Raw genomic sequence first — 19,534 nt, 5'->3', positions numbered from 1 at the left:
CAGAACAGTGTCTCCGGTAGCAGGCTGGCAGAAACCAGTCAGTAAGGACACCAAAGGCTGGGAGGTTCTCAGGGGACACCTCTAAGGTGCATGCATTGGTAAAGCCAACACTTACCAATACGAGATGTTTGATAACTGAGGTGGGTCCGAAGGCAGTTTTGCAGTTCATTAGGGCAGAGCTCTTCGGTTTTAAATTTTGTTTCTTTTTGGACAGGTCCGCTATCCATAGGAGGTTTATTGAAAACGAACAGTCCTCCCAGGGTTTGAGATTGCTGGACGAGTCGACTTTTAAAGCAGGGTTGAGGCTTTACAGGGTAGGGACCAATGGGTTCCCTTCCTTGGGTGTCTATACCCTATATCGTGCCAGATTTGAATAAGAATGAATCAAATTGTGACAACCAACTTTGCTTCTTGAGCAACTTGTCAAGGTGCATAAATCTGACAGTTTAACAAGTAATACAGCTGTGCAGCTCAGTTGAAGCATTGAAAGTCTGGATGAGAAACCATTTTCAAATTCAAGAGTAGGCTTTTGTCAAAAGGAATATGCTACTTACCAGTATGCATCTGTTCTTGGCATGTAGAGCTGCAGATCTATACGCTGTGCATAGATCGCCATCTGGTGTTGGGCCTGGATGTTTGCACTTTGTTCTTCCTCTTGGAGAGTCTTTGGAAGTCACGAGGTTGGTGACTCCTTTGGTTCGTATTGCGCATGGGCTTCGGCTCCATCCTCAGATTTTTCGCCAGCAGGGAAAGATGGAGCGTAGTAATAACAGTGAAGAAACCCATGTGTTTTGTATCTAAATAAGATACACTGGAACGGATACAGGTGCCGGGGAGGCGGGTGGCCGTGTATAGATCTGCAGCTCTACATGCCAAGAACAGATGCATACTGGTAAGTAGCATATTCCGTCCGAGGCATATGAACTGCAGATTATACACTGTGCATAGACTATATAGCAGTACCCAACCCTAGCGGCGACCACCGGCATCCGTTGCAGTTGTTTGGAACAGTGTTTTTAGTACAGCCTGGCCCACACTAGCTTGTTGCTTGATTTGCACATCTACACAGTAATGTTTTGTGAAAGTGTGCGGTGTTGACCATGTTGCTGCTTTGCAGATGATCTAGTGGTAGGTTTCCTAGAAAAGCCATAGAAGCCCCCATCTTCCTTGTAGAGTGGGCTTTAGGGGGGAACAGATAGCGTTCGTTTTGCTTTGTGGTAGCAAATCTGTATGCATTTTACAATCCACCTAGCTATCCCGGATTTAGAAATAGGGTTGCCTTTATGTGGTGGAGAAAAAGAGACAAATAGCAGTTTGGTTTTCTGAAAGGTTGTGTTCTTTGGATGTAGTAAAGTAAGGCCCTTCTAACATCCAGTGTGTGTAAAGCCCTTTCCGCAACGGTTTGAGGTTGTGAGAAAAAGACTGGTAATTCTACCGACTGGTTTAGATGGAAGGGAGAAATGACTTTGGGTAGAAATTTTGGGTTTGTGCGGAGTACAACCTTGTTCTGATGCATTTGAAGAAAAGGTTCCTGTATGGCGAGTGCTTGTATTTCACTAACCCTTCTAAGGGAAGTGATGGCCACTAGGAATGCTGTTTTCCATGTGAGAAATTGCAGCTCATTTATGTAATGGTTCGAAAGGGGGTCCCATTAGCCTTGTGAGAACTATATTCAAGTTCCAGACAGGTGAGGGTGGTACTCTGGGTGGAGTTACTCTTTTGAGGCCTTCCATAAAAGGCTTTGATGGCAAGCACCCTGAAAAGTGATAGGTGCTGCCTGTTCTGTAAGTAGGCAGCAATTGCTGCGAGGTGTAACCGAAAGATGTATATGCTAGGTTACACCTTTGTAGATCGAGCAAGTAACATATGATTGGCTGTATGGACGCATTTAGAGGATTGATTGTGTTGTTGTGGCAGTAAACAACAAATCTTTTCCATTGTGCAGCATAGCATGCCCTAGTAGTAGGGAGTCTAGCTTCCCTGATAATATTCATGCAATCAGGGGGAAGGTTAAGGTATCCGAATTCTAGGACCTCAGGAGCCAGATCGCAAGGTTGAGCTGAGCTGGGTCCGGGTGCCAGATCTCTCCATGGTTCTGGGCTAGGAGGCATGGTGAGAGGTGTAGCTTTTGGAGTGGTACTACAGAGAGTTCCAGCAGTGTGGTGTACCACGGTTGTCTGGCCCATGTTGGAGCTACCAGGATGAGCGTGAGGGAATGCTGTTGTAGCTTTCGCACCACTAATGGAATTAGTGGGAGAGGTGGAAAAGCGTATGCAAATTTGTTTGACCAGTTCATCCATATCGCATTGCCTTTGGACAATGGGTGTGGATATCTGGCGGCGAAGCTTGGGCATTTTTTGTTTTCGTGGGTGGCGAAAAGGTCTATGTGTGGATGCCCCCACTTCTGAAAGAACGGGTGAAGAACCTGTGGGTGAAGTTCCCATTCGTGGATCTGCTGCGTTTGTCTGCTGAGCAGATCTGCCACGGTGTTTGACTCCTGGGACATGTTGGGCCAGGAGAAAGATTTTCTGTGGAATTGCCCATCTCGATATGCTCTGTGCTAATTGAGAGAGCTGTGGAGAGTGTGTGCCCCCCTGTTTTTGAATGTAGTACATGGCAGTCATGTTGTCTGTGCGAATGAGGACTGCCTTGCCTGAAATCTGCGCCTGGAAGGATTTTAGGGCTAGGAAGATTGCCAGTAACTCCAAATGGTTGATGTGGAGTAATGAATATGCTACTTACCAGTATGCATCTGTTCTTGGCATGTAGGGCTGCTGACATTCATATCTGTGCATAGATCGCCGCCTAGTGTTGGGTCCGGATGTTTGCACGTTGTTGTCCTGGAAGAGTCTTCGAAGTATCCTGAGATAGGAGACTCCTCCCCTGGACCACAGTGCGCATGGGCATCCTCTCCATCCTCAGATTGTTTTTCGCCATTGTGGCAGTGATGGAGTAGATATAGAAAGTGATGACCATGCTATGCAGTAATTCTGAGAGCTGCAGCTGCTACAGGCGCCGGGGAGGAGGGCGGGCGATATGAATGTCAGCAGCCCTACATGCCAAGAACAGATGCATACTGGTAAGTAGCATATTCAGTTCGAGGCATGTGGGCTGCTGAATTCATATCTGTGCATAGAATATATAGCAGCACCTCCCATTAGCGGCGGCCACCAGTGCCAGCTGCAGCGGTCTGAAAAAGAGTTTTGAGAACAGCCGGTCCTACAGCTGCCTGCTGTTTTGAGTGTACATCTACACAATAGTGTTTGGTAAATGTATGTATAGTGGACCATGTGTCTGCTCTACATATATCATGTAAAGCAGAGGTCTTCAAACTTTTGGATGCCGAGACCCCCCTGTCAACATTTTGAGGCGTAAGGACCCCCTCCTGACAAAAATGTCTAAACCTGTTGACTAAATTGCGTGGGATGAAAATGTAAATGAGGTTATGTGATGCCGCGTATTTTGGGATAGCATTGCTTCATTATTTTGATATTTGTTACACACAGTAACGCTGAGGAAAGATTTCACCCAATCAGTACCCATTTATAACCAAAATACAGCAATTATCATCAGAAAGATTTCAAGTCAACCTTTGTGAAGGGCCTTCCATTCTGCAGCAATACGTGCTGCCACATTAGAAGCTCACCTGGCCCTGACCGGAAGAAGCAGGGGTCCCTTAAAACCCTGGCGGTTTTGTGTAGAGTTAAGCCGTTTACCCATGCAGCTTTCCTCTCACCCCCTCCCTTCCATCCCTCTCTCCTCTCCTAACCCCGGATCCCTCTCACTTTGCAGGTCATTTTCTTTCACCCCTTTTTACAACTTCGGAACTCTCCCCATTCAACCTCTCACTTCACCTTTAATCACCTCTTGCCATTCTGTCCTTTCACTGCCCTCATCTCTAACAGTCTCTCACATTTATCTCATGGCCTCTCTGGCCCTGTCACCTCCCGTGCCCGTCAGCACTTCTAATTCACCTCGTCTCTTCATTCAAATTTTTGTCTATTTGTATCTTACACCTCTCCAGTCCCCCCATTCCTCTTTCACATCTCCCCTTTGTTCTAACAGAAGCCCTCACCTTTGGATCACACTCACTTCTTGTGTGTCCACACTTCTCTTCGGCAATTCACATTTCTCCTCATCCCTGACCTCTTCAATCAAATTCTCTCACTCCCTTGCTGTCCTCTCTCATTTTGGGTGCGGATGCAAGTTCAGAATGGGATGAATGAATGTATGATTACTGATGGGCTTGTTTGAGTGAGTTGCATATTGGGTAGTGAGGGGGACAGGTGAGTGAAGTGTCACATGAGTGCAGGATGAGTAGTGTACTTGTGTGACTGCAGGTTGAGGTATAGTGTGAGCAGGACAAGTGCATTGTGAGTGCAGAGTGATCACTGTGAGTGCAAGGTGAGCGGGTGAATGGTGCAAGTGCATGGTGATCAGTGTGAGTGCATTGTGATCACTGTGAGTGCAAGCTGAGCGTGACAATGAAGGGCGAGAATGAGGAATGAGTTGTCTGAATGCAGGGTGCATTCCCAGACCCATGAAGTAACTCAGCATGTTATTGACGGGGCGTAGACTTTAATATCTAAGTTAAACTATTGCGGCATTAATCGGGGATCGAGGGTGGAGGAAATAAATAATGTGCTGATCCTGCAACAAACTTCCAGTCCTATGGTTAGGGTTGCCAGCAGATTATTTTGATGGCCCAGTCGGTACAAAAAAAAGCAGTCACCTAAAGCGGTATTTTCAGCGCTTATCTGTGCATACTTCCCAGGGCCGGCTTTAGTGCTGGTGGTGCCCTGTGCGACAATGTTTGTTGGTGCCCCCCCAATAACCACCCCACCACGAATTCTCTCACTAGCACCCTTTAACAGTGACCAAGTCTCCATAACCCCACACTCTCAGATGCATTGAATTAGTTATATAGTGCCACTCATACCAGTGTAGGGTGTCCGAGCACTTTGCATCACACACACATTACACAGAGACAATCAATCATAAGTGTGTAAATCAGTGTATAGGAAATGTTAGATAAGCCAAAGGACTAAAAGTATAGGAGTCACATGTCATCCATACTGGTAGGCAGCATAGTTCAAGAGTGCTTGGTGTGGAGAAGCACAAACTCAGTCGAAAAAGAAACAGCATAGTTGGGAGTTTCCTTTAATAATAAGAATTGATTTCTAGCCAAATTAACCCTTTTTGCAACATTAATCAATGGTCTAATAATGTACTCTTTGTAGTGTGCATGCTGTTCTAGGATGAAAGTTAATAGCTCACTATTCTATATTAGGACTTTAAGTTATAAATTGCAAGTAACAAAAGGATGTCTCTTTTGAAAGCAGTAACCTGCTGATCTCTTCACATCATACGCACTCTGTAATCTACTTGGTACACGTTCTTTGCAGCAGGCATATTAACCCTCTGCACTAACTTCACCCAAGTCAAAACCTCAACTATACAAAATTCTGATCTCTCTCCAGGAAGATAATTAATCACAGGAGTTATCTTGACATTTATGTGAGGCCTGGTAATTGCGGGGAAAGAAACGCTGCAGCAGGTGCTTCAAAAGCACAATAAACTTTCACACACGGCGCCCCCAGAAAGCCAACTTTGTATTCCTTTCCATGAAATGCATTCTCACACTAGGCAGTGAATGTAAAATCCAAATGTAAGGAATAGGCACAGTGGGGACCCAGGGGGTACTGGAACCAGCAAAAAAACCTAAGCCTCTGTAACCAGTTTACAAAGGCATGTTAAAATGCAAATGGTCTTTAAAGACCTGTGAAAAAACACGGGGGTGCCGGAGATAGGAATCCAGACACTGCCCAGCTGAGCCCCCAGCAGCTCAAGTTTCACTGCAGCAGCCCGGGCTGAGACACAAGAGGGGGGGGGGGGGGGGGGGGGGGGGGAGTGTGGGGGATGCTGAAGCCCTTGGGCCTGGGCAGAAGTGTGACTGGGAAGGCGCGACCCCCTTTGCATCACTCCACGGCCCCCCTGGGGGTCACGCCCCACAGTTTGAAGACCCCTGATGTAAAGGAATGTTTCCCAGGAAAGCCATGGAGGCCCCTAACTTACGTGTTGAGTGGGCACGTGGGGGAATCGTTAATGTGCGTTTAGCCTTTTGATAGCAAATTTGAATACATTTAACGATCCATCTGGCTATACCTGCCTTGGAGATTGCGTTGCCTTTGTGTTGTGGGGCAAAGGCAACGAAAAGTTGTTTCGTTTTCCTAAAGTTTTTAGTTCTGTCTATGTAGTACATGAGGGCTCTTTTGACGTCTAGTGTATGGAGCATTCTTTCAGCGACATTTTGTGGATTCTGAAAGAAAACCGTCAGTTCTATGGTTTGATTCATGTGGAACTGCGATATTACTTTAGGCATGAATTTGGGGTTGGTACGTAGTACGACCCCGTTTGCGTGAACCTGTATGAATGGCTCTTGAATGGTTAGTGCCTGGAGTTCACTAACTCTTCTCAACGAAGTGATTGCTACTAGGAAAGCTACCTTCCAGGTGAGGAATTGAAGCTCACATGAGTGGAGAGGTTCAAAGGGTGGACCCATCAGGCGGGTGAGGACCAAGTTGAGGTTCCACACCGGTGCTGGTGGGTGTCTTGGGGGAATTACTCGTTTGAGTCCCTCCAAGAAGGCTTTGATGGCAGGCACTCTGAATAAAGAGAGGTGCTGCCTGTTTGAGATAGGCTGCTATTGCGGTTAAATGGATACGTATTGAGGTGTATGCCAGATTGCATCGGTATAGGTGTAAGAGGTAACAGATTATGTTTTGGATGGATGCGTCTAGCGGGTTAATGTCATTGTTATTACAATAAATGACAAACCTCTTCCATTTGGCTGCATAGCAAGCTCTGGTAGTGGGTCTCCTAGCTTCCTTAATGATGTCCATACAGTCAGGTGGCAGGTTTAGGTAGCCAAACTCTAGGACTTCAGGAGCCAGATTGCCAGGTTCAGCTGTTGCGGATCTGGGTGCTGAATTTCTCCATGGTTCTGTGTTAAAAGCGCGGGTTTGATCCGCAGCCTTTGATGCGGCACCACGGAAAGTTCCAGAAAGGTGGTGTACCATGGCTGGCGTGCCCATGTTGGAGCAACCAGGATGAGTGTCAGTGAGTGCTGTCGCAGTTTGCGTGCCACTAGCGGTATCAACGGCGCTGGGGGAAAGCGTACGCAAATCTGCCGGACCAGTTCATCCATATCGCATTGCCCTGCGACTGTGGATGTGGGAACCTGGCGGCAAAGCTTTGGCATTTTGCGTTTTCCCTTGTGGCGAATAGGTCTATCTCTGGATGACCCCACTGCTGGAAGTACGGTTGGAGTACTGATGGGTGTAACTCCCACTCGTGCATTTGGTGGCTGTGTCTGCTGAGCAGATCCGCCATCTGGTTGTCCTTGCCGGGGAGGTGTTCCGCCATGAGGAATATGTTCCTCTGAATGGCCCACTTCCACATGCTCTGAGCCAGATGAGACAACTGTGGAGAGTGTGTTCCTCCCTGCTTCTGTATGTAGTACATGGCAGTCATGTTGTCCGTCCGGATCAACACGACCTTGTTGCACAGGTGTACTTTGAATGCTTTCATAGCCAGGAAGATTGCCATCAGTTCCAGAAGGTTGATGTGCATCTTTTTTTGTTGTGTAGTCCGTAGTCCCTGCACTGTGTAATTGAGTACATGGGCTCCCCATCCCTGGAGAGACGCGTCCGCTGTCAGTATTATTTGTGGAACAGGCTCTTGGAATGGTCGGCCCTTGCAAAGGTTTTGTGGATTCCACCAATGCAGAGAGTTGTATGCCCGACCGCTCACCAACACTAGGTCTATCAACTGTCCTTGAGCCGGATTCCACTGACGTGCTAAGCACTCCTGAAGCGGGCGCATATGTAGTCTCGCGTGTGGGACTATGAAGATGCAGGAGGCCATCATGCCTATCAACTGCATGAACACTCGCGCAGGAAGGGAGTGTTGGGGTTTGAACTTGGAAATCAGCATTTGCATGCTGTTGATCCTCATTAAATTTGGCTGAGCTGTGGCTGCCGGAGTGTCTATGGTCGCACCTAGGTACTGTTGTACGTGTGCGGGTTGGAGATGTGATTTCGGGTAATTTAGTGAGAATCCCAGACTGTGAAGAAGGTGAATGGTGCGGGACATGTGGCTGGCACATTGCTGGGCTGACTTTGCCTGAACAAGCCAGTCGTCCAGGTAAGGGTAGACGTGAATGTGTTGCCTTCGTAGATGTGCAGCCACGGTAGCTAGGCACTTTGTGAAAACTCTGGGTGCTGTTGTCACTCCGAAGGGGAGGACTTTGAATTGATAGTGCTGCCCCTGAATGGTGAACCGGAGGTATTTTCTGTGTGACGGGAGTATGGGTATGTGGAAATACGCATCTTTGAGGTCTAGCGTGGCTAGGAAGTCTCCCTGTTTGAGCAGCGGGAGGACTTGTTGTAGGGTGAGCATGTGGAAATGCTCTGAGAGAATGTAGCGGTTGAGGGGTCTCAGGTCTAGTATAGGTCTGAGTGACCCGTCCTTTTTTGGTATTAAGAAGTACAGGGAGTACACCCCCGTACCTTGCTCGTGGACGGGTACGACCTCTATTGCGCCTTTCAGCATACTTAGCACTTCCTGCTGTAATAGCGCTAAGTGCTCTGAGGACATAGGACGGTGTTTTGGCGGTATTGTGGGTGGAGTGGAGGTTAATTCTAGGCAGTAACCGTGTATAATAATATCTTTGACCCACCTGTCCGTGGTGATGGAGTTCCACGTGGACAGGAACGTTTGTAGCCTCCCCCCGACAGGTGTTATGTGGCCGGGAGGAAGGGAGAGGGCGTCACTGTTTGTTCTTGGGGGAGGACCTGGTATTGCCGTATCCGCGTCCTCTGCCCTTTGTGCTGGACCCACGATATCCACCCCTGGTGTTTTTATCGTAGGTACTTTGTGTGTTGCCCTTGTTGTAGGTTTGCTGTGACCCCTGTCCTCTACCTGCTCCTCTATTTCCGGGGCGACGAAAGGAGCCACTCCGAAAGGTCTGCGTTTGGAGAGCCCCCATGGACTTTGCAGTGTCCGTGTCCTTTTTTATTTTTTCTAGGGTGGTGTCGACCTCTGGTCCGAATAAGTAGTCTGGGTTGACCGGTTGATTGAGAATGTTATTTTGAACCTCAGGTTTGAATCCGGAGATTCGTAACCAGGCGTGTCGTCGTAACATGACGCTGGGTTTTATTGCTCTGGCAGCTGTATCTGCGGCATCCAGTGCACACTTAATGGATGCGTTTGTGAGGAGTTGTCCCTCCCTGATGAGGATCTCTGCTCCCTCTTTGTATTGGTCAGGGAGATGTTGGAGTAGGGTTTCTAATGTGTCGTAGTGTGCGCGATCGTAGCGAGCTAGGAGCGCCTGGGTATTGGCAATACGCCATATGTTAGCTGCCTGGGCTGCAACCCGTTTGCCGGAGGTCTCTAGCACCTTGGACTCTTTGTCCGGGGGAGGAGCATCCCCAGTTGTCTGCGAGTGCGCCCGTTTGCGAGCATTAGCGACTACGATGGAGTCCAGAGGCAACTGGCCTCTAATGTACGTAGGGTCCCCAGGCGCCGACCTATATTTCTTGTTGATCCTGGGGTTTATTACTCTTGCCCTGGTGGGTTCTTTGAAAATGTCCTTTGCTGGTTTGAGGACACCTTTCAACATGGGTAGAGTTTTGATATTCCTTTGAGGATGCGAAAGTATCCATTAGAAAATAGTCCTCGATTGTGTCAGAGTGGAGTTGCACACCATGATTGGCCGCAGCACGTTCAATTAGGGCGTTGAATGCGGCAGTGTCCTCTGTGGGAGACGTTTTTGCGCCATATAGCTGCGTGTCCTGTGTATCCATAGGTGCACCCGTGTCTACAGGGTCATCCCAAGCCTGGTCAGGGTCCCGTTGGCCTTCAGGGTCCATCTCTCTGGGGTAGGGGACGTCGTCACCCATATAGTCCTCCAAAACGTCGGTTTCGGAGTGTCGGAGAGAAGGACTGTGGATCTGGGTAAGAGGTATGGAGACGTTCGTAAAGAACTGGTTCCGAATCCGCTGGCAGCTTTCTTTAGCGGGATCCGGTAGGAGTCCAAAGCGTGTTCGGAAGATATTCTCCGCTTGTGGAGCATAATTCTGCCTGTGTCGGCATCAATGATGTGGGACGGTGACGTCTCCGTAGGAGAGCGTTCGGCAGGTGTGACCCTAGTTTGGGTGACACGTGTTCTTATTTCAAACATTTTGGGCACCGTGGATGGCGGCAGGCCAAAAGTGATATGGGGTGGTGCTGGAGAAGCTTTGAGCTTTTTTCGGCTCGGAGCCTGACGTGTCCTGGAGGACAGCTTTTTCTTTGATGCGTTGCAAGGACGCTGCAACTTGTCGCACCTGGAACGCAGACTGTTCTTTGGCGCCGAGCGGTTCTGTAGAGGCAGGCGTGGACTTCTTCGGCGCCACGGGGTCATCGAGTCGAGGAGAGATAGTAGCAGTCGACGGCGTCGATGATTGGGCCTTAGGTGCTGCTTTCGAAGCAGTGTGCAACGCAGCGGCCATTTTGACCTTCGTGGCTGGAGCCGATGGTTTCGGTGCCGGGTGCCAAGGCGGTTTGGCGGTACCGATGGCCTTTTTCCGTGTGTCGGCGCCGACGTCGGCTGCTGCGAGTTCGGCACCGAAGTCCCGTTTGGTGCGGTCGGTGCAGACGGGTTTGGCTGGCGTCGAAGGTGTAGTGGGCTTCGATCCGACCAGTGTCACTTTCAGTTTCGGTTTCTGTGGAACCGACACGACTTTTGGTTTCGAGGAAGGGAAACCAGTCGTTTTGGGTACGAATGGCTGTCGCTGAATGTCCGAGGCCGGGCCCGAGGGCGGGGCCGAAGAACTGCGGGATAGGTCTTGGGTAAGGCCCGAAGGAGATCCCTCGACCGGAGCCATAGACTGACGCACTGGGATATCCTCCGTCTGTACGGGTAGGCCTTGCTCGTCAACGGAGCTATTTTCTTCGGCCCCTAAGGCCTCATCGTAGTCTCCTACCTCGGTGTCGGCTTCATCTCTGTGAAAGAGTTATTCTTCGATGTCTTCCGATCCGGAATCGTGTTGGGAAGCGGGGCTGGAGGGTAGGTTCTCCATGCCTTCCACATCTTCGTCCTCGGCGCTGAAGATGTTGGTTGGGGCCGGTGCCGCTTGCTGCGCTTCAAGTCTTGCTGCTCGTAGATTCCGGAGAGTCTTTTTGGATCGGAATCGGGCACAGGCCATACATGTGGATTCGTCGTGATCCGGTGAAAGGCATTTGTTGCACACCGGGTGGACGTCGACATGGGGATATTTCGCATTGCAAACAGGACACCGCTTAAATGGTGTCCTCGATTCCATCGTCGATGTGGGGTCGATGGTCGGATAAGATGCGAAAAAGTTGGTTTTGTTAAGTCAGTAAACTAACAAGTAACTATCGATACCGATCGGGAACAGTACCAACGCGAACTAAAGGCCTTTTGGCCTGAAAAAAAGTTTTCCCTAACTTGAGTCAAGATAAGCACATCCGAACCCAATGGCGGAAAAAAACAATCTGAGGATGGAGAGGATGCCCATGTGCACTGTGGTCCAGGGGAGGAGTCACCTATCTCAGGATACTTCGAAGACTCTTCCAGGACAACAACGTGCAAACATCCGGACCCAACACTAGGCGGCGATCTATGCACAGATATGAATTCAGCAGCCCACATGCCTCGAACCTTCTGTTGCGGCGTCCATGTGCCCTGTACTGTGAGATGTAACAGATGAGCTCCCCAGCCGGAGAGCGATGCTTCCGTTGTCAGTACTATTTGTGGAACCGGGTCCAGGAACGGTCTACCTCTGGAAAGGTTTGTGGTGTTCCACCACTGCAGAGAGCGATGGGTGCGACTGTCTACCAACACCAGATCTGTCAGTTGCCCCTGGGCCTGGTTCCATTGGCGCGCTAAACACTCTTGGAGTGGACGCATCTGGAGTCTTGCATGGGGCACTATGAAAATGCAAGAGGCCATCATCCCTATCAGTTGCATAAACACTCTTGCTGGGAGAGAGTGTTGAAATATGAATTTGACAGAGCCTGTATGTTTGCAATCCTGGCAGGATTGGTATAGGCTATGGCTTTTGAGGTGTCTATGGTAGCACCGAGGTATTGTTTTGTGTGTGTTGGTACCAGGTGGGACTTTTGGTGGTTCTGTGAAGCCTAGCTGGTGAAGCAGTTGGATTGTAGCGGCGGAGTGTTGCACACATTGTTCGTAGGACGTGGCTTTTATTAGCCAGTCGTCCAAGTATGGGAAGACGTGTATGTGCGGTCTTCCGAGGTGTGCAGCCACTACTGCTAGGCACTTGAATACCCTTGGTGCCGTTACCCCGAACGGGAGCACCTTGAACTGGTAGTGTTGCCCGTCCACCACAAATCTGAGGTACTCTGTGAGCCTGGTGTACTGGGATGTGAAAGTATGAGTCTTTCAAGTGCAGAGTGGTGAGAAAGTCGTTCTGGGAGAGGAGTGGAAGAACCTGTTGAAGGGTTACCATGTGAAAATGGTCTGAATGTATGTAAGTATTTAGAGGTCTGAGATCTAGGATAGGTCGTAGAGTCTCGTCTCTTTGGAATCAGAAAGTACAGGGAGTAGACCCCTAAATTTTGTTGATTGATGGGGACCTTCTCTATGGCTTGTTTTTGCAGGAAGGAGATTACCTCCTGTTTTAGTAACGTAGGATGTTCTTGAGACATAGGGCGTTGCCTGGGTGGAATGTTTGGGGGTAGATGTTAATTCTAGGCAATACCCTGAATGAATAATTTGGGTCACCCATCTGTCTGAGGTAATTGTCTTCCAGACGAGAAGGAAATGTTGTATTCTGCCCCCGACCGGAGTGTAATGGTCTGGAGGGAGCGGGGGCAAGTCATTGGGTAGGTGGTGTGGCAGAGTGGGCGGTATTTGTCTTTCCTCTGCCTTTATTATTATTACCTCTGTATCCGCCTCTTTGATAACAGTTTTGTGAAGGTAGATTGAGGGGGGAATTTATAGGACGTGGATGCACTATCCGAGGAGTAACCCCTGCCCGTGCCCCGAAAGGAAGAGCGGCGAAAAGAGCGCTTAGGAGTGTGTGTGACTGTAGGGCTCCCATGGATTTCGCCGTGTCAGTATTTTTTCATCTTGGAGGGCTTCATCAACTTTTGGGCCAAATAGATCTTGGTCGAATGGGTGGTTCAATATAGAGGCTTGTACCTCCAGTTTAAAACCTGAAACTCTGAGCCAGGCATGGCGACGGAAAAGGACACTGGTGTTTATGGCCCTGGAGGCTGTATCTGCTGCATCTAGGGCACAGCGTATAGAGGTATTAGTTATTGTTTTTCCCTCTTGGATTAATTCATTAGCCCTATTCCTGTATTTTTCAGGGAGATGGTGCATGATGGTCTCTAACTCATCATAATGCGCCCTGTCGTATCTGGCCAATAGAGCTTGTGTTGGCGATACACCATATATTGGCAGCTTGTGACGCAGTGCACTTCCCTGACGCGTCTAGGAGCTTGTACTCTTTGTCAGGTGGTGATGCTTCGCCTGACGCCTGAGAATTTGAGCGCTTCCTAGCTGTAGATACCCCTAGGGAATCCAATGGTGCAGATCCTTTAATGTATGAAGGGTCTGTGGGGGCGGCTTTCTCTATATGGGGGTTTAGGACCCTGGCCCTGACTGGGTCTTTAAAAACCTCCGGTGCATGTTTGATTACTGCCTTTAACATAGGTAGAATGGCAGTAGACCTATGTGCATTGTCGAAGGTGTCTAGGAGAAAATCTTCCTCCACTGGGTCAGTATGTAACTCCACCCCGTGGTAATGTGCCGCCCTTTGTAGTAGGTGGTGAAAGCCTAACGAATCTTCAGGTGGGGATGGCCTAGATGGGTAAAGGTCATCCTGTGGGACATCTGGGATGTCAGGATGGTTTTAGTCGTCCCATGGGTCTGGCGATCCAGTATGGGTGGGGTCTTGTGGCACATCTGCTGGATCATAATAAGGGTATCCTAGATCGTCTGGGACTGGAGACAAGGTTGGAGAACGAGGAGGCAGGGGTGGAGAAGGTGGAGGTGGGGAAGGCACTCTGAAAGGGGAGGTAGCAGTGTCCTTCCTCTTTGGAGGTGGAGCTGGTTTGTCCAAGTGTCTCTTTTTTGAAGACAGTGTCAAATGTCCAGTTTTTGGATCCTTGGTAAGTGTCTTTTGCAGAGGATCCGGTGTGAAAAGTTCTTGCGACACTGGTTGTTCGGTCGGCGCCGAAGTTTTCAGGACCGACGGCTTTAGGTTTGTCTAAGCCGTGCTTCTTTGGGACCTCCGATTTTTTGGTCTGTGCCGAAGAAGGCTTTGGCACGGGAGTGTCTGTGCCGAGAGCCTTGTGATGTTTGGTCGGCACCGGAAGGGTAGGTTTCAACACCGAAGGCTTTGGTGCTGGGTTCGGTGTGGAGGCGGAGGCAGATATTTTCTTCGGTGCCGAAAGGTGTTTTTCGGTACCGCTGGTAGGCTGGCTCGAGCCCGAGCTGCCGGAAGGCTTAATAGGCTTCTTTACCGGGCCCGAAGGTGGGGTGTAAGAAGCAGTATCCTTGGTCTTGCCTAGGCCCGAAGGAGAAGGTGTGACCGAAGCCTTTTTGGGTGTGTGAGGGGGTATTGTACTCATGACCCTCTGCGCCGGGGTGATGTCCTCCACATCGGAGTCGTCGGCCTCGGAAGCACTAACGAGGTAGTCTTCGATGTTCTGCTGTCCCGGAGCTTAGACGTCGTCCCCGAAGATGTCGACTGGAGCGGAGGTCGAGGAGTGCGCCATGTTGCGTCTAGCCCGTCGATCTCGAAATGTCTTTTTAGATCGAAAGGACTTGCAGGCAGGACAGTCTCGAGCCTCGTGTTCAGGGGAGAGGCAGAGGTTGCACACCTCATGAAGATCGGTGTGGGGAAACTTGGACCCACATCGAGGGCACTTCTTGAAGGGAGTTCTTTTCATCAGCCGAGACCGGAGCCGGAATTCGATCGTTGAACTGGAAAAGTTCGGAACCGGAGCGCGAAGTACTACATCAGAGTCCGATGGCGGGAAAAAACAATCTGAGGATGGAGCCGAAGCCGATGCACAATACGAACCAAAGGAGGAGTCACCAACCTCGTGACTTCCAAAGACTTTCCAAGAGGAAAAACAAACTGCAAACATCCGGGCCCAACACCAGATGGCGATCTATGCACAGTGTATAATCTGCAGCTCATATGCCTCGAACAAGGAGTTTAGAGTCTCAAATAAAACATGGGACAATACAATGATCCATACATTAGGTGATATTCCATTGAAACTTAGACAAAATACATGTACATCACAAAAAAAAAAAAGATATCTGGGTGTAAAAACCCTGAAAAACAGCTTTAAAGGAACACTGTAAAATGTCAACCCTAGCTTAGTCCCCGGACACCCTTTTTGGGTAACTGCTCTAGCTTTTCACAAGTACACATCATGCAGACAAGCCCAGTTTCTTGAAATACATTATATTATCTTACTTGCTGAATGCCCACCACCTATGCTTGCAGTTCTTGCACTTTTCACACATTTAACAGTCCAGGTCTGTTACTAGGAGTAGGGGGAAAAAAATCACCAAGGTGTCCATTTCAATTGTACAAGTTTACTGAAGTCAGCAGAACCTTACCCGTAAAGTAGTCAAATCCATCTTGCTGAAAAACTTCAAAAACGAGAGGTAAAAGCTGCCACATCTGCGCAGATACTTGCTGACAAGTCAGGCTATGAGCCAAGGAGAATATTTCTTCATAAAATTCTGAAACATAAGATCAAATAATGAAATATCTTCTGTACAAACACCACACACAGACGACCGGAAACTTACCAAGCACATGCTGCTGTAAAACCGTTCCAATCACCTGCAAACAAATTCCTTCCAGCTGCTGAGTAATCTGTATGGAAAGGACACAGATTATTTTGTAGCATCATTCGCTTTAAGGACAATACAAAATTGGGTTAAGACAGTCCCTAACAAAATGTACTTGGACTAAATCAATGCTTAGGTTTTTGGGCAGTTCAAACACCAACAAGCTGTGCATGACTGAAACAAGTACTGCTTCTAGTTAACCAATGACCGTATGATTTTAAGTAGCAGGAGGTTACCCAAGTAACAATTAAGTCTGTTTCGAACAATTCATGGTATAATTGCTAATAATAAAGGTCAGTGGAATTATGCAATTCTGCAGCTTTTACGCCTAGTTATGGATTTGCCTCATTTGTCATACAATCTGCAGATCATGGATTTAAAAAAAGAATGGTTTCTAGCTCAAACTGATCACAACTAAAAATGTGGCAACGTGTTCACACGCAGTGAATGGCGCTTCACAACAGTTATCTGTAGTCTTTCAATTGTTAATTTCTGCATTGGGTTTTCAAGCTGGTACAGAGTTCACATCTCAATATTACAATGTGTAAAAATTACGAAATAATGAAGTGATACAAATAAAAAGGTGCAGCATCAAGTTGCACAATTTGCTTTCTCCTGCTGCATAATTTATTCAACCCTACTGCAAAACCTGGTGACCACCTGCCACTTAATTCTGGTGGCCCCGATTACATACAGGAGCCACCCATCAACCCTTGGATGGACATGGGTACATAATAGCAACTAACCTGGTATAGATGTCAAAACTATAGAAGATGCAGGAAGTACTTTGCTATTTTGAACAAGTAAATTAAAAGGGTTAAAAGGTTTCCATAACGATTTTTAAATGTTTAATCAAAATTGCAGGTGAAAATTTACGTTAACTTGTTTATACAGTGCCATTACAATTCGCCTTGCCAGGAAAAGGTGGTTGCTGGTACCTGTAGTGTGGGGAGATTGTAGCGTCATACTGGTGTGGAAAGCATTTTCTGAGCAGACAATTTGGAAAGCACTTTCTGGATGTCCTGTGACTGCTGGCCTGTTTGGACCGACAAGGAGTAATTGCCAGCCAAATGCCATTTTACTCCTTGCTAAGTGGGCGTGACCAGCCTCCATATTCAGTGGCCTAGATTCTACAAGGCATGTGCAGGCAAGAGGACACCTATTTAAGGTCACCATGCTCCTTGACAGGATATTCACTAGACTGCATTGGAATACAGGTAATAGTCAAATCTTACTCTTCTAATGAATTGTTAAATACTGGCGAATCCTGGTTAGACACTGGCCAGTTCGATACCACACAGTTAAATAGGTATTAAATCAAGCAACTTACTATGGGGCCCAATGTAAAAAAGTAGTCAATCCAGCCTCAGCTGAACTTTGACTTTATCTGAGAAGGAATATGCTATTTACCAGTATGCATCTGTTCTTGGCATGTAGAGCTGCAGAGCCACACACTAAGGATAAGATCGCCATCTGGTGTTGGGCTCGGATGATTGCAGGTTGTTGTAGTCTTCGGAAGAAGTCTTTGGTCATGAGATTGGTGACTCCTCCCTTGGACAACAGTGTGCATGGGCATCCACTCCATCCTCAGATTGTTTTTCGCCATGATAGGAAATGGTGTGCAAGAAGTAAAGAGAAAGGATGTCCATGTGTAGTGTCTAATGAAGACAATGCTGGAACAGATACAGGTCCCGGGGAGGCTGGTGGGCGTGTGTGGCTCTGCAGCTCTACATGCCAAGAACAGATGCATACTGATAAGTAGCATATTCCGTTCGAGGCATATGAGCTGCAGATCACACACTAAGGAGAGACTATATAGCAGTGTCTCCCCCAGCGGTGGTCACCTGTATCATTTGCAGCAGATTGGAATAGAGTTTTTAGGACAGCTTGGCCTACTGAAGCTTGTTTGGATTGCACATCAACACAGTAATGCTTAGTGAAGGTGTGTGTAGTAGACCATGTGGCTGCTTTGCAAATGTCTAAGGGGATGTTCCCTAAGAATGCCATAGAGGCCCCTATTTTACATGTGGAGTGCGCCCTAGGGGGAGCGGAAAGAGTAAGTTTAGCTTTTTGGTAACATTTGTATACATTTGACTATCCATCTGGCGATACCCGATTTGGAAATAGGATTGCCTTTGTGTGGTGGAGCGAAAGCAACAAACAGTTGCTTGGTTTTCCGAAAAGGTTTGGTTCTGTCGATGTAATAGAGCAAGGCTCTCTTAACATCTAAGGTATGAAGTGCCCTCTCGGCTACTGAGTCTGGATTAGGGAAGAAGACTGGCAGTTCCACTGACTGGTTTAGGTGGAATGGGGAAATGACTTTAGGTGGAATGGGGAAATGACTTTAGGGAGGAATTTTGGAGTCGTCCTAAGAACCACTTTGTTCCGATGTAGTTGTAGGAAGGGTTCTTCGAGAGTTAAGGCTTTTATTTCACTTACTCTTCGCAGGGATGTGATTGCGATGAGGAAAGCCACTTTCCATGTTAGGAACTGCAGTTCGCATTTGTGCATTGGTTCAAATGGTGGACCCATGAGCCTTGTTAGAACAATATTAAGGTTCCACACTGGGGAAGGTGGTAACCTTGGAGGAATAATTCTTTTAAGACCCTCCATAAATGCTTTAATGGCTGGTACCTTAAAGAGGGACAGGTGTTGTCTATTTTGCAAATAGGCTGCTAATGCCGCTAGATGTAGACGTATAGAGGAATACGCTAAATTGCATCTTTGCAAGTGCAATAAATAGCAAATGATGTTTTGGATGGAAGCATCCAGTGGTTGTAAGTCATTGTTAGCGCAGTAAATGGCAAATAGTTTCCATTTTGCAGCATAGCATGCCCTAGTAGTAGGTCTCCTGGCTTCTTTAATGATATTTATACAGTCTGGAGGAAGGTTGAGGTACCCGAATTCTAAGACTTCAGGAGCCAGATTACCAAGTTCAGTGTTTGAGGATCTGGGTGTCTGATTTCTCCATGGTTCTGGGTTAAAAGATCTGGGGAGAGATGCAGTTTTTGATGTGGAACTAGCGATAGTTCCAAAAGTGTGGTGAACCAGGGTCGACGTGCCCAAGTGGGAGCCACTAGGATGAGTGTCAGCAACTGTTATTTCAGTTTGCGTACCACAAATGGAATGAGAGGGAGAGGCGGAAAAGCGTACGCAAATCTGCCCGACCAGTTCATCCATATTGCATTGCCCTTTGACCGTGGGTGTGGGAACCTGGCAGCAAAGGTTGGGCATTTTGCGTTTTCTTGTGGGGCGAACAGGTCTAGGTCTGGTTGTCCCCACTGTTGGAAGAATGGGAGTAAGACTTTGGGGTGTAGTTCCCATTCGTGTATCTGCTGTGTGTGGCGACTTAAGAAGTCGGCCACCTGGTTCTGAACCCCTGGGAGGTGTTCTGCTAGCAGGTAGATGTTTTGGGGAGTTGCCCATCTCCAGATTTGTTGCGCCAGTTGTAGAAAATGTGTCCCTCCTTGTTTCTGTATGTAACACATTGTGGTCATGTTGTCCGTGCGGATGAGGACAGTTTTGTTTTGTAGATGCACTTGAAAGGATTTCAGTGCTAGGAACACCGCTAGACGTTCTAGGTGATTGATGTGGAACTGTTTTTGTTGAGTGGTCCACCGTCCG

At 48.0% G+C, this 19,534-nt stretch overlaps 1 protein-coding gene across 1 annotated transcript in view; it reads right to left on the bottom strand.

Moving 5' to 3' along the window:
- The window catches only part of IPO7 (importin 7), a 275,583-nt gene that overhangs the window by 136,393 nt on the left and 119,656 nt on the right, over positions 1-19,534 (bottom strand). Inside the window, exons 17-18 of the mRNA XM_085648158.1 lie at positions 15,869-15,935; positions 15,674-15,799 (exon numbers count right to left, since the gene is read on the bottom strand). Of these exons, the coding sequence (XP_085504284.1) occupies positions 15,674-15,799; positions 15,869-15,935 (193 nt within the window). The remainder of the gene's footprint in view (positions 1-15,673; positions 15,800-15,868; positions 15,936-19,534) is intronic.

The sequence above is a fragment of the Triturus cristatus genome, chromosome 3_2, assembly GCF_964204655.1.
Source record: "Triturus cristatus chromosome 3_2, aTriCri1.1, whole genome shotgun sequence".
Taxonomy (NCBI): Eukaryota; Metazoa; Chordata; class Amphibia; order Caudata; family Salamandridae; genus Triturus; species Triturus cristatus.
This window is presented reverse-complemented; position numbering and strand designations above follow the sequence as displayed.